Source organism: Dipodomys merriami, unplaced genomic scaffold (assembly GCF_024711535.1).
Source record: "Dipodomys merriami isolate MVZ:Mamm:240054 unplaced genomic scaffold, mDipMer1.0.p SCAF_3, whole genome shotgun sequence".
Taxonomy (NCBI): domain Eukaryota; kingdom Metazoa; phylum Chordata; class Mammalia; order Rodentia; family Heteromyidae; genus Dipodomys; species Dipodomys merriami.
This window is the reverse complement of record NW_027204492.1, coordinates 43,303,065-43,318,445: the sequence shown is the minus strand read 5'-3', so window position 1 is coordinate 43,318,445 and position 15,381 is coordinate 43,303,065. Positions and strand designations below refer to the sequence as shown.

At 40.9% G+C, this 15,381-nt stretch overlaps 1 protein-coding gene across 1 annotated transcript; it reads left to right on the top strand.

Annotated features, from left to right (window-relative positions):
- The first annotated feature begins 877 nt into the window (after window positions 1-877).
- Window positions 878-15,073, top strand: Tmem35a (transmembrane protein 35A). The gene is made up of 2 exons (XM_070040075.1): window positions 878-1,088; window positions 11,767-15,073. The coding sequence occupies exons 1-2, from the start codon at window positions 969-971 to the stop codon at window positions 12,148-12,150; spliced, it is 504 nt and encodes a 167-aa protein (XP_069896176.1). The 5' UTR covers window positions 878-968; the 3' UTR covers window positions 12,151-15,073.
- The last annotated feature ends 308 nt before the right edge of the window (window positions 15,074-15,381 follow it).

Genomic DNA, 15,381 nt, shown 5'->3' with positions numbered 1-15,381 from the left:
TTTTTCATCAATCTACCACTTGAGCCACAGCACCACTTCCGGCTTTTTCTGCTTATGTGGTGCTGAGGAATCGAACCCAGGGCTTCATGCATGCAAGGCAAGCGCTCTACCACTGTGCCACCTTCCCAGCCCCAATGTGAAGGTTTTTGAATGCCAAATTCAAAATGTTTTAGTTAACCACTAAGCTAAAGCAAGCATTAAAGGTTTTTTAGGCGAGGAAATTAAATCTTCCTTGGCTGTAATGGGGCCTGACAAATTTGAGCTTTTATTTTTTATTGTTATTATACTATATGAATTTTATTTATTTTTTATAGTTAAAGTGATATACAGAGGAGTTACAATTACATAGGTCAAGTAACCAGTACATTTCTTTTTGAACAGTGTCACCTCTTCCCTAGTTTTGTTCCTGACCCCTCCTCCCCCACAAGTTATATAGTTCATTTTCAACGTGTCTAGTGAGTGTTGCCAGTGGCAGGAGTTAAGGACTGATTGAGAACTGATGGTTTGACTGAGGGGAAAGAAGAGAGACGGGGAAAATAAGATAGGTGGGAAGGGGGAGATGAAACCTGCCTAATAAAGTGGTTAAAAAAAAAAAGGAGGGGGTGGCGTTTTCCTTAATTCCTCTTTCCAGAGGTCATTCAGTGACTGAACTCTAGGAATAAGTTGCCTTCTCTCCGTTTAAGACTTGAAGTTCCCGCTTCGGTTTAGAGCTACATTTAACTTCCAGATGGTCCCCTTGGCCTGGGAGGCACAAGCGTAGGGCATTAGGACCCAGCGATTATTGTAGTGAGAGTGGTTGAATCTCGTTCTCTCAATTTTTCTCTTCTGCTCCCTCCTCTCCCTTTGTCATTCTAGCTGCCTGCTGCCTCCGCAGCGTCCCTCCAGCTCCGCCTGTGCGAACTGCTTGCGCCCTAGACAGCTGGGTGCGCGAAGCAGAAGGATTAGTTGGGACCTGCCTTGGTGACTCCATGGCATCCCCCAGAACCATAACTATCGTGGCCCTCTCTGTGGCCCTGGGACTCTTCTTTGTTTTTATGGGGACTATCAAATTGACCCCCAGGCTCAGCAAGGATGCTTACAGTGAGATGGTAAGTGATGTAAACGGGTGATGAGGGTCGCACCCCCATGGGATTACTGAATACCTCTCTCCTTCTTCCTTCTCGTCTATGGTCCCATTCCCTTAACCTCTACCCTGACGCCCAGGCCCTCCCTTCTCCCTACAACTTTGCGGCTCAGAAGGGGCAGCTGGACAAACGTGATTTCATTTGTGGGCTATGCCGGGAGCAACTGTTTTGGAGCTACTGAATGCCAGTTGGGGGAGGGGCTGCCAAGCGAGAGCCCCTCCAACAAAACCTGCAGGCTGAGACCTGCAGAGCACCTGTCATTGGCCTGAGCCCTTTCCTCTTTCTAGCATACATCCAAAGTCCTAGCCACCAGTCTGCGAGTGTGAGTCCTTCCCCTAGAGCTAAGAGTTTAGCAAGCTAGAGAGTTTATTTCTTTCAGGGAGGAACAAAGGAAGAAGATGAGAAGAGCTGGGGAGAATGGGCTATTAAAACAAGCAATTTGTAGGGCTGATTAGATAGTCCTCATTCCAGGTGCAGAGCTGACTGTATTCTTATAGCCAAATGAGTATGATCTGGACCTAAAACACAAAGAAGTCTTCGCCCAAATCAAGGTCACCGAGTTCCTACTTTTGTCCCTTCCCTCTTGGGAAAGTGGGATGCTGTGTTTTATTTTGTTTTATATGTAGGCTAGCCTAGAAAAATCTGTAAAGTCTGCCCTTCTTTCCTACAAAACATTCCATAATCCTTTCCTTGTCTCCCTCCGGAGAATGTCCAGGGCGCTGCCCTCTGCAGGTTTCCCCCTCTGCAGAGTTGGAATCACCGAAGGTGACTGGCCAAAACAGCTCTGCAACCTGGGGGCTGGGCTGCTCTCTTCAGTTGGGCGTGATGAGCACTTGCTCTTCGCTTGTGGAGTACTAGGAGATGATGGCAAGGGATGTTTCCAGCACTTTCTGTGTCTCACCAATCCCCCTGTCACATTGCCTCTTCTCTTTCTCCGCCCCAGCAGAAGGGGACCTGCTTCTGGAAGCCTTTGCCTGATTGCTAGTAAAGGAAAGGGAGCACATTACTGGGCTCTCAAGGTCAAGAAATAAGCTTATGGGGAAAATGGAAGGGAAAGAGAAAGGGAGGGGGGCTTCCTGTAGGGCAGAGACCAGGAAGAATAGCCTCAGTCATTGAGAGGAATTAATTGCTCTCCTGGAACCCACTGCAGACCTTTCCAGAGCCCCTCAACGTGAGCTGCAAATGGATGGGGACTCACAAATTGAAGATGTTGAGAAAATATTTGCAGGCAGTTCAGGCTTGAGCTTTCCAATTCTTTCCTTTTCTTTTTCTTTCTTTCTTTCTTTCTTTAAATTACAGCATCACCTTGGGGTGTGTTGCAGGGTGGCTGGGACACTAGGGCTTTGGTCTAGCTCCAGTAACAAATCCTAATATGCTTTTTCTCCTCTCTTCCCCCTCCTCCCAGCATGTTTGACCAGATGGAATTGAAATCAGGTCAGAATAAGTATCAAAGGCAGCCTGCACTGAGGAAGGGGGGTAGGGAGAGATGGCAGAAGCCACCAAAGGGCTTGAAGACATTGGTTTAGAGGGACTTGATGGACAGAGAAATGCCGCTATATTTTTGTCTTTGGCTGTGGTAGTTTAGTGTTGGATTACAAACAAATAAATGTGTTCTTGCTTTATTTTTCATATGTATATAGATTTATATATTATTAGTATTTTTAAGCTTTTCCTTTCATTAGGGTCATAGTACCCTTCTTCAGTAAACTCTCTGCTCTCCAGCTGCATTAGAGCCCCCCCAAGCTGCACCTCAAGAGCAGTGTTAGGCTCTGTGGGCAATCCAGCTAAGATGGAGTCACTGAGAAGCTTCCCACCAGCTTTGGCAGCAGCACACGAAGAGTACCAGCCACAAATGGGTTTTAGAGCAGGTTTATCCTAGGGAATGGAGCTTATTACAGCCTAATGAAAGAAAGCAGAAACAAATGTGAAGATTTCATAGAAGACAGAGGAATATATTCAAATAGTATAATCCAATAGGCAAGAGTGGAAGCATTGTATGTGTGTGTGTACTAAGGGGAATCTGGAAGAAATGGAAAAACTGTACCTGGTAGGTAGGTATATGTGACCATGATGTAAAGCATGAAGAGGATTTTCTAACTGCCTTTTTGCATTGAACCATCAGCCCATAGGCTGGAGATGATTTTCTGGCATAGTCAGCCTAAGCTGTGTCCAGGTTTATTCTTGACTCCATAGGGAAGGAAGGGATGTAATTCTAATACAAAGTGCTCAATTAGATATTTGTGGAATGGATGGGTGAATGTATGAGTCATTGTAGCATGGCTTTGGCAAGTCATAACCCTCAGATATCTCTGATTTGCTCTGACTATGCACTCAAGAGCTATTTTCTTGTTTCATAGAAGAGTCCAACAGAACTCCCAAACCCTAAGGATTTGTAAGATGGGATAATTATCTTGGATTTTGTGTTTTCCATTTAGGATGCATGGATGGAGTTAGCCACATATTTACTGCAGTGGCATTCTTTCGAGATCTCAAAGTGTTATTGCTGTCGTTAAGAGTATTTGTTCTTTAAAATATCTCTGTGACATAGATTCACTTTATTACCTCTTATTTTAATGATGGTTATGCTGAAGCACAACAAGTTTGATGACTTGGGCAAGCTGTTGTTGGAGCAAAGAGTAAAAACCAAGCCCATGATTCATCAGTTCTGTTAGAGAGGTCAATAATAGTTAAAATTGTCGAGTTTTCTTGGATGCCAGAACCACAACTGATTCTTAAAAATACTTGGCACAGTCTTTTCTACCAATCCAACTCTCCAATCTATATTTAGGGATTTTGTTTTACTTCAAAATCAAATTTTCAAATTTGGATTTTTTTTGCTTTTCTAGCTATTTTTTTCATTGGTATTAATGCCAGGCACCAGTGGTTTATGCCTGTAATTCTAGATATTCTGGAGTCTGAGATCTGAGGATAAGAGTTCGAAGCCAGGCTGTATAGGAAAGACCAGGAGACTCTAAACTCCAGTTAAAGCTAGTTAGTTAGAAGTGCTGGTATATCTTAAGTGGGAGTGTTCCACTCTTGGGGAAGGGGTGCACATTAAAAAAAACACATTATTGTTATGCTTAGGTGTTATCCCCTTCAGTCTAAAAGCTAAATAATTACTATGAACTTTTCTCCTGACTCAATTGAGGAAGCCAGGAAATGTTAGTGAAAAGAGTACAGGCTTTGAACTCATACAAGCTGGGATTTGAGTACTTCCATTCTTGGTGTCTCGGTTTTTTTCTTTATAATATGGGGCTCATAATTCCTACCTCAAATAATTACTGAGATTGCATGTGAAAGTGTCAGGCACAGTGCTCCTCATACTAGTTTCTAGGGGTTTCTAGACACTCTTTGGGTGAGGTGATGACGCTAATTGATTCTATTTCATAGTGATTTTTCTACCTAATTTGAATGGTTAGTTTAAGTGATTGGAATCCAGCATTTAGAAAAACTAGAGGTTATTTTTGTTTGAGCTCATGAACAAATCTTTATACAATCAGACCCCATGCACAATTTGCAGATAGATCTTTCAAAGTGCATTTCATATGGCTGTCTCTTCTCAGGATCATGAAATAATTATTTTCAAATATTTGCTATCTGAGTGATCTCAACATAACTGGCCACTACCTTGACTAAATGCCTGAATTCAGCCACTTGCATTGGGAGACAGCACTTACATGTGCTGCTGCATAGTTTCCTATGCGATGACTATGAGCCTATGAATGCCTAACTTGCATCAAATTTGTATTCAGGTTACAGTAGCCCAGGTTCCATCTGTAAGAACTGGAGGTTGCAGATCGAATGTTAAGACAGCACCAAAATCATGGCGCTGAGGAGCCACAGGATTTTGGCCCTGAGGATGATATTAGTCTCTGATTCTTTTTCTAACCACCCTCCCAATAGTAAAAGTTTGTTGATTTAACTAATTTGATTATTTGAAACTAAATATCCTCCTGTTTGTGTAACCCTGGGCTTATAAGACCAAGTAGTTTTGTTTTGGTGGGTCCTGGGGCTTGAACTTAGGGCTTGGGCACTGTCCTTGAGCTCTTTGCTCAAGGCTAGCACTCTAAAACTTTGAGCCACAGCATCACTTCTGGTTTTTGAGTGGTTAAATGGAGTTAAGGGTCTCAGATACTTTTTCTGCCCAGGCTGGCTTCAAACCAGGATATTCACACCTCAGCCTCCTAAGTAGCTAAGATTATAGGCGTGAGCCACCAGTGCCCAGCCACAGGCAATCTTTTATGCTTCCAATTGCTACCATTAATTGTTTCCCAACTATGTAATATGATAGTAATTCACTGATGCTTAGACTTCTTGGAGGGGGTACAGTACACTTATTCCCTTCGCAAGGAAACAGACTTTGTTTCATTTCCACAGCTAGCCATCAAAAGCTAAACTTCCATGCTAGGTCAGAAAGCTGGTATACTCTGTATGGCCAAGGTCCGAATTTGTGTGGAAGCAGGTTTGCCTAGTCAGACTCATTTATCATAAGATGCAAAGTGGAAAGGATGTATCTGGGTTTGTATCTACCACTTCTTTACATGAACATTAAATGATAATGCTTGCTTTCATGCATCCAGCTCCACTTTTTGCTGGCTGTTTTGGAAAGGGAATCTAATGGACTTTTCTGTTTAGACTGCCCTTGAGCCTTGATCCTCTGGATCTTAGTAGTACCTAAGGTTATAGGCCATGTCTGTCTTTGTTTTTTTTTTAACTGTAGCCCAGGCTGATGTCAAACTCATGATCCTCCTGCCTCATCCACTTCTTCATGTAAGTTACCAGCATCTACCATCAAACCTGAGAGTTTTCTTCTTTTGAATTACATTTAGACCATGGTATATGCTTCACAGGTGGCTTTTTCCATACAGAGATTCAGTAAATCCACACATGAGTCAGCAAATTCTGCAGCACTTATGTGGTCTTTATCGTTTAAGATAGCAACAAGGCTGAGGTTTTTAGCCAAAAAAAATATTTTATCAGTTCCCTTCTTCTGGAGAGTGGTGCAGGGATTGACACAGGCCTCAAGCTTGGACTCTAACACTTGAGCCACACTCCCAGTCCTTGTCAGTGCTCTGTTCAGCTTTTATGTAATTCTATTCTTTCTCTGTGAAATGAACTGCAGTATAACACACATAGTGAAACTCTCTCTCTGTTTCTCTCTCTCTCTCTCTCTCTCTCTCTCTCTCTCTCTCTCTCTCTCTCTCTCTCTCTCTCTCTCTCTCTCTCTCTCTCTCTCTCTCTCACACACACACACACACACACACAAATTTTATAGACCAAAGAATTTCAGGGTACTCCTGGGCACCTAGGACATCTACATGACCAGCACCCCAAGAGCCCCCTCACGCCTGTTTTAGTTGCTACCATCCTAGTAGTAATTACCACCATGACTTGTAACAACAAAAGCTAGTTTTAACTTTAAATAAGTATATATAATATATATATTATATTAGCCCAATTATTCTTTTCTTTCATCTAATAGGCACAAGAGAATTAAGGGGAATCAAACCATTTACCTTTCCCATTTTTTCTTGTTAGTTGATTTAGTTTGGTTATTAATTTAAATCAAAGATGAATATTATTTGACAGTTTAAGGGGATCAAGTTTAATGTCATTAATATGAGACCATGATCCCTGGGGTGTTATGAAGAATAAGTAACAGAAAGGAGAAAGGTATGACTAAAGAAGAGCTCTATATGCATTTGACTCATGTCTGAATAATGTGTCCTCATACCACAAAAGAGACCATCTTGATTCATCAATATTGTTAAAGTAATTATTGTGCCTTACAAAAGTATGGATTTCTAAGTGTTTTGGTTGTTTCACTGATGAAAAATGCACATGTGACAACCAGTTGTTGCTATGGCATTATACTTCTTTAACTAAATCTCCAAAATCCTCATTTGATTTACAAAAGATGAAACTGAGGCAATAAAATATCTAGTAATTTTCTTTAAGTCATTTAGGGGTAAAACTAAAAGTACCAGGCCAGATGTGGTAATTCACACCTGTAATCATACCCTGGGGATGTTGGAGCTGAAGGATCAAAGTTGAAGCCAGTCTAGGCTACAAAGGAAGACTCTGTCTCAAAACAAAGCAAAACAAAATATACCAGTCTAGTATTACTGGACAATTGCCTTTGATTGAAGGGATTTGAAATACATAAAAAAACACCCTTCTCTTTCCTGCTTCATTCCCCTATAAAGAAACAATAGTTTTAGGGTCTTTTCATTTCAGTGGAAAGAACACAAAACCAATGAAGTGAATACTAAGAGCTATCACCTCTATTCGTACTATCAATGCAACTAAAACCTTAAGAGATTTAGACTCAAGATACATGCCGCTCCTATTGTTACAACTGAGGTAGCCTGGACCAAGCTTTAATAATGGAATTGACAGTAATAGAATACTTTTCATGTCCTTCTCCAGTTCCACAAAGAGAAAGAAAAAGGGGCTCCCTATAATGTCAAGACCCATCTAAGGTTAGTTCTATCTCTAACAAAGTACATAATCTCTCTTTGGAGTCCCGGAGAACAGATGTTTTCTCAGCTTTGAACTAAAGATGTGATGAAATGGCTTATCCACATTCAATATCCTCTTGGGAAAAGAGGAAGGAAAGAGGCAACAGCTGCATCCATCACAGCTGCAGTTTAAGAGATTACCCAAACAACTGAAAAAATGGAACATGGAGTGAAACCAAATTGAGAGAGAGAGAAAAAAAACATCATGGAAGTCATAGAAACTTGATCTAACCCCTGGAATTTGATCCCAGGCTATATATTCCACTGTAGTATAGACAAGAATCTATTCATGAATGACATATGATTAGTGCTTGGCAAAAAACAGAAACCCACACAACAAACATCTGGAAGTCTTGGCTCCAATGAAGTGACTGTAAGAAACGCATCCTGCCCCCTGTATGCAACCCTGAGACACACTTAGGATTTCGGAATTGTCTCTTGAGAAACTTTGTGTTGCTAATTAGAAATGATCCTTGTTTACAAATGCTAAGGAAGCCTCTTGGGATTAGATTTTTTCCCTAATGGTCCCCTGCTCCCATCAGCAGAGTGCAGAGGTGAATATAGGTAAGAGTTACATATCGAAGTTAGTAGGGAAAGGAAAGAAACAGACCTCTTACCACCACCTGTAACTGTCAGTTTAGCTCTGCTGTATATGGGTTTAGCTCAGTTCATCCTAGGCTTTACTCTTAATTTCCGCCTGAAAAATTCCTGACTTGATCTAAGATAAGAAAACAAAGGAAGAATAAATAATGCTTTATACTTTTTTTATATGTTCAGTAATAGGGTAAGAACCAGGATGGAGTAAACTTTCAAATAAAGACTGTCTCTGGGCCAGCCTGGTGGCAAGTGCCTGTAATTTTCCCATTGAGGAGACTAAAGGAGGAAGATTATGGCTAACTTGGACTATAGTGAAACTATCTCAAACACAAAATAAAACAGCCAAGTACTATAGTTCACATGTATAATCTTAGCAATTTTGAAATTGAGGATGGTTCAAGACCAGCTGTGGCAAAAAGTTTGCAAGATCACATCTAACAAAATGGGTGTGGCAGTGCACACCCATCATCCTAGCTACATGGGAAGCATAAATAGTGGATTGAAATCTAGGCCATAAATGTCAGAGTCTATTTGAAAAATAAAGCAAAAGTGTTTGAGGTGTGGCTCAAGTGGTAGAGTGCCTTCCTGGTAAGCACAAGACTATGAGATAAAAACCCAGTACACAACACACACACACACACACACACACACACACACACACACACACACACACACACACACACACACACACACACACACACACACAAATACAGTCCCTGAGAAGGATGGGATTAGGAAGAGTAAACCGAGGCAAGATCATGCAGATGAAGTCAAAGCCTGCTTTTATTTGAAATTCTTATGTTTTATTCATCACAGATATTATATATATATTTTTTTTTCAATAATGGCTTTGGTGCCCTCTTAAAGTTTCCATCCAAGGAAAAGTAGCCTCATTTACTTTAACTTAGCCATCACCCTGTTCAGGAAACTGAGATTTAGAGAGGTCAAATTTGTTCATGAATATCCAACTAGAGTAAATGGCAGAGCTGGCATTTAAAGCCAAGTCTGTCTGTTTCTAAACCCATGGCTTTTGTCATTAAACCTTCAATTGTTCAATAGTCCACTTAGAGGATTATCTTGGGCTACTGGTGATAATTAATACATGAAAATAAAAATGTATTCACTTGTTCAGAATTCAGAGAAATCTCAATTCGTTCCAAACCTAGAATGTGTGAAAAATGTTGTAAGAACCAGACATTTCTGAGAGGTCAAGTTGGCCTTTTGCCTGATTCTTCTAATATAGGCCCTCAGTGCCCATGAGGGGGATTGAATTCAGGACAATCTTGTTGCCAAGGATACACAAATCCTTGGCTACTAAGGTCTGTTATATAAAATCACATAGTATTTACATATCATTTATGTGTGTACCCTCCAGGATACTTGAAATCATCTCTCCTGATGATCTATAATACTTAAAACAATGTAAATAGTATGAAAATAGTTGTTAGGTGCATTGTTTAGGGAGTAACAAGACAAAAATCTGCATGTATTTGGTGCAGATGGAATTTTAAAAAATATTTTTGAGCAAGGAGTGGGTGGCTCACACCTGTAACCCTAGTTACTCAAGAGATTGAGATCTGAGGATTATGATTCAAGGCTAGCTCAAGAAGAAAAGTTTATGAGATGTTTTAATTAATCAGCAAAAGTCAAGAAGTGGAGGTGTGTTTCAAGTGGTAGCTACCAGCCTTAAGCAAAAAGCCAAGCAAAACTAGGCACTGGTGGCTCACGTCTGTAATCCTAGTTACTCAGGAGGCTGAGATTTGAAGATTGTGGTATGAAGCCTACCTGTCAGGAAATTCCATGAAACACTTTATCTCCAATAAACTACTCAGAAAAAGCCAGAAGTGGCACTGTGGCTCAAGTGGTAGAGTGCCAGCCTTGAGCAAAAGAAGCTCAAGGACAGAACCCAGGCTTAGAGTTCAAGTCCCAGGACTGGAAAAAAAAACACAAAAAGCAATGGGCCAATACAGTAAAACATTTTAAATATCATCAATTAATTCCCAAATAAGGATCAGGACAATCTCAATAGTGGATCTGATAAATAATCTATTACTCTAAGGACAATATAATTAATTTGATTAGTTTGTAATATAATTTGTCACTCCCTTATTGGTCATATGATGTTTCCCTTGGGGCTACTGTTACATCACATATAATCAAATACTATTAACCACGTTGAGTTATGGTATTTACCCCAGTAGACTCAGAGTTTCTTGACTTAGTCACCTCTATCTCCAATGTATAACATATAGGTGCTCAATAAATATTATTGAATTAAAATTAATGAGCCTGAAGTAGGCTAACCAAAGTATTGTTTCATAAGGTCTGAAGTTTATCTCAATGAACATCAGAATGGATTCACCCTGCTGTACTTTAGGGATATATAATGGACTAACGTTTGCATGCAGTTCTATTTTTCTATTTGTTCAGCATTTCTTTGGTGCCAGTCCTTGGTCTCCAAATCAGGACCTGGGTCCCGTTCCTGAGCTTTTTTTCCCCCACAGAGCTAGTTAGTGCTTTACCATTTGAGCCATAGCTCCACTTCTGGCTTTTTGGTGGTTAATTGGAGATAAGTGTCTCATGGAGATTCCTGCTTGGGCTGGTTTTGAATCTAGATCCTCTCAGTAGCAAAGATTACAGGCATGAGCCACTGGCACCCAACTGGTTTTAAATTTTTTATGTTTATGATTTATAGCCAGCAGCTAAAAACAAAAAAAATGAAACCAAATTAAGGAGCTTCTCACTTTATCCTCATAGGGTAGATGGAACAAGACTTCCCTGGGACTTCTTTTATAAAGTGCATGAGCACTCATCCTATGGCCTAATCAGTTCCCAAAGATGTACCTACTAATTGCATCTCTTTTGGGGTTAGGATTTCAATATATAATTGGGGGGGGGGCTGGGAAGGTGGCTCAGTGGTAGAGCATTTGCCTTGCATGCTCGAGGCCCTGGGTTTGATTCCTCAGCACCACATAAGAAAAAAAGCCGGATGTGTAGGGGCTGGGAAGGTGGCTCAGTGGTAGAGCGCTTGCCTTGCATGCATGAGGCCCTGGGTTCGATTCCTCAGCACCACATAAGCAAAAAAAAAAAAAAAAAAAAAAAGCCGGATGTGGTGCTGTGGCTCAAGTGGCAGAGTGCTAGCCTTGAGGGATAGTGCCCAGGCCCAGAGTTCAGGCCCCACGACCGGACCCCCCCCCCCCAAAAAAATGGGAGGGGCCCACAAACATTCAACTGATAGTAGCCATAACTCTAGTCCCTGCTACTAAGTTTTAAATCAACAGATTATTTTCTTTATTTTTTGTCTTAATTACAACACTTTTATTTAGGGGTCAAAGGGGAAAATGAGATACTTTTGGCTAGTGTGGAAAGACAAGTATATGGAAGGAGGACCATCTGTGTGTGTGTGTGTGTGTGTGTGTGTGTGTGTGTGTGTGTGTGTGTGTGTGTGTGTGTGTGTGTGTGTTCTCATTCTAAAGTTGCGTCATGGTTAATGCAATGATTTCCCTATGATATTCCCACTTTAGAAACGTGCTTACAAGAGCTATGTCCGAGCCCTCCCTCTGCTGAAGAAAATGGGCATCAATTCCATCCTTCTCCGAAAAAGCATTGGTGCCCTTGAAGTAGCCTGCGGCATAGTCATGACCCTTGTGCCTGGGCGTCCCAAAGATGTGGCCAACTTCTTCCTCCTCTTGCTGGTGCTGGCTGTGCTCTTCTTCCACCAGCTGGTTGGTGATCCTCTCAAACGCTATGCCCATGCCCTGGTGTTTGGAATCCTGCTCACTTGCCGCCTGCTGATTTCTCGCAAGCCTGAAGACCGATCTTCTGAGAAGAAGCCCTTGCCAGGAAATACCGAAGAGCAACCATCCTTATATGAGAAGGCCCCACAGGGCAAAGTGAAGGTGTCTTAGGAACAGAAGTGCACAGTGGGGACATTCCAGGCAGTTGCCTCCGTGAAATCCAGGAAGATGTCAGTGTGTATTTTTTATTTGATTTATTTCTTTTGGAGGAAAGGGAAATTTATCATCTGCAAGTTAATTGGCTGTGTACAACTATACCGTAAAATGAACCCCTATTGACATTTGTGCTCCACCTTTAATCACTCTGAGGCAATGCTCACATCTTGCTGCATGTACATGTATACGGCTACTATTGAAGTGTATTTGTGAGATGGACTCCAGCAAGCATGTGACTGTGAGATTCTGTGTGGGAAAATGTATTTAATTACTGTGTGTGTGCACTCATGTACATACGTGTATGGAGAAGGCTTTGATCTTGAACTAATCCTGCACAGGTATCCTTCCTTCCCTTATAAAATGATTCCAGCAAAGGTAGAATAAACCTCCTATAGAGTCCTACATTTCCTATAAAGCAAGTGATCTAGTCCCTTATGAGAAGATCCTTCTCTAAATTAAGCTGAAAACTTAATCTCGCCACTATAGAAAAAAATGTTATTTTAATGAAAAAACAGTTATATATAAAACTACTCTTTACACTGAAGTTAAGTTTTAAACACTCCATATTTAGTTTAATTACCAAAGGATACGTGCTGTCAATAGTCTCATTCTTCAAGTGAAAAAATAGAAAGTTTCACCTTGCCCTAAGCTCTTTGGCTAACAATTTGAAACTACAGTAGTACATTTATTACCAGATATCATCTTCAGATTTTCTTAAGCCCAAAGCTGCCTCTCTTCTCAGTGGCAGCTGAGGGATTGGCCCTGTTCCAACCTCCAACAGTGTTCTCTGGAACCTGAAATTTAACAGAGGAGCTATATCCAGTGTTACCCTGCCAAACAGACTTGTGCTCCAACTGATTCTTTTACTGAAATTTGCTAGTGTATTTGGAGTCTAAACGACCCTGGAGTTGTCTCCTCTATACCTCTTTATCATTCTGTGGGAGAGTTTAGCTGGAGGAAGGACAGTTAACATGGGTTAGTTGGATTGAGCAGTATGGAAATTTGCTTTCTTCATTACATACTGCTGTTTCTCCTTGTTAAATGTGCTTTGATGATTTTAATATTATTGTGCCAGGGATTGGGGTGGGGGGAGTTGTGTGTGGGAGAGTAGGTATTGTATTTTCTTCAGTGTCATTGTTCTTGGTAATTGATACTTCTTTGTCTTATTTCTCTCATTCTTTCAAAATAAAGATTTTTGAAATTTGGAGGAAACTGGATAATATTGAAAATCTGGAAGCAAAGGGTCATAATAAAAGGACTATGATGTGTGTGTGTGTGTGTGTGTGTGTGTGTGTGTGTGTGTGTGTGTTGGTACTGGGGATTTAACTCAGGGCCTCATGCTCTCACTTGGCTTTTTCACTCTACCCCTTGAGCCATGTGTCTTTACTTCTCAATCATTTTGCTGGTTAATTGGAGATAAGGATCTCATGAACTTTTCTGCCCAGGCTGGCTTCAAACTTCATCTCAGCTTCCTGTGTAGCTAGGATAACAAGTGTGAGCTGAGCCCTCATCCTTGTTTCATTGTTTTTTGAAGACAGGAATTTGCTATGTAGCCAAAGCTGGCATGGAACTCATTATCCTCCTGAGTGTTGAGATGATAGGCATAAACTATCAAATTCAGATCAGGCTTTTAAAAATCTAGTAGAGAAGCAAAGGAGGACTATACTACAATTCCTTAATATACTAAGTTCCCACCTTGCGAATTGTTTAAGTTAGCTCTCTCACACCTTTATCAGTGGTGAGGTTTGAACTCAGCACCTTGTGCTTGCTAAGCAGACTGTCTACTGCTGAACCACACCTCCAGTCCCCTTTTATACACTGGTTATTTGGGGATAAGGTCTCTCTTTTTTGCCCAATCCTGTCCCTGGATTGTGATCCTTCTAGTTTAGGCTTTTTGTAGTAGGTGGGATGACAGGTGAGTGACACCATACCCAACTATTAGTAAAGAAGGGGGTCTCAAAGTTTTTGTCTAATTTTCATTCTCTGGATTTCAGCACCCTGAGTAGATGGGCTGACAGGCATGAGCCACAGTGCTCACCTCCATCATACTTGATGTTAGTATGTAAGACAGAGACAGAGAGCTATGCTATTATGAATCCAACATCATCTCCAGGTTTAGGAAGTTCTTTTTTTTTTGTCTGTTGTGGGGCTCGAACTCAGGGCCTGGGCACTGTCCTGAGCCTCTTTGTGCTTTAGCACTTGAGCCACAGAACCACTTCCAGTTTTCTGGGTGTTAATTGGAGGTAAGAGTCTCATGGACTTTCCTGCCTGGGCTGACTTGGAACCCGATCCTCAGATCTCAGCCTCCTGAGCTCACTAGTGTGAGCCTCCAGTGCCTGGCAGGAAGTTCTTTGTTAGGTGATACCAAGGGAAAGTAGAAAGCTGCAGGTTTATTAAATAAATGTGAAGCACTGTCTCTCATTACGATGTGTCCACAAAGTGGTACGAGTTGAACTGCTACAACCTTGTTACTCTTGGTACATAATTTAATCATTCAGTGTGTTATTTCATCAACAAAAAGTAGTGTCTTGAAACCTTGAAATCTTTTCCAATTTAATTTCTTTGAGACTATGAAACAAGTAAATGCAAGAGAAAATTTCAATTTTACTAAAGGGCAGCTATTAGAAAAAATGGAATAGTGTCAATTTTCATGCCTGATTAAATAAGAGTTTGTCAAACAACTCTGAAAACTACAAAAATATGATGTAATAGTAATTTCTGCTGTAGTCTTTCTGAAATATATTAGCTTAATGTCATGTCTCTGTAAGATTGCAAATTTTATCTGTACAGTTTTCCTTTTTTATAAATATGTTTTGCCTTAAGTCAGTGAGAGTTCTCTTAGTCCTAGTTGAATGCAAGATTAGAGACCAAGATAACATTTCAGGCTAAATAAACCCTTGTTGTTGTCTTAAACAGTTTAAGGTTGTTTCTTGAAGATTAGGAATACTTCCAGGTTGACAGCAGGTCAATATCAGAACATCTAACTGGCTCAATATAAATTTGTAGACAACCTTACAGGTTATCCACACCCATCCTCTGTAAAGGAAGGGCAGATCCAGTTTTTCTTTACTTCCACTCTCTAGCTTCCCTCGGGGTGGGGAGCTGACTAATTTATTCTGCAATGAAAGAGGCCACCTTTATTGCGAAGTTTGTGGTTTCTATTTTTTCCTATAATGTCCCCACATT

Excerpts from the sequence above, each read along its gene's own strand:
- Tmem35a (XM_070040075.1), top strand. The coding sequence starts at position 969 with ATGGCATCCCCCAGAACCATAACTATCGTGGCCCTCTCTGTGGCCCTG. Across the intron at positions 1,089-11,766 it reads AGGATGCTTACAGTGAGATG|AAACGTGCTTACAAGAGCTA; the intron begins GTAAGTGATGTA and ends TTCCCACTTTAG.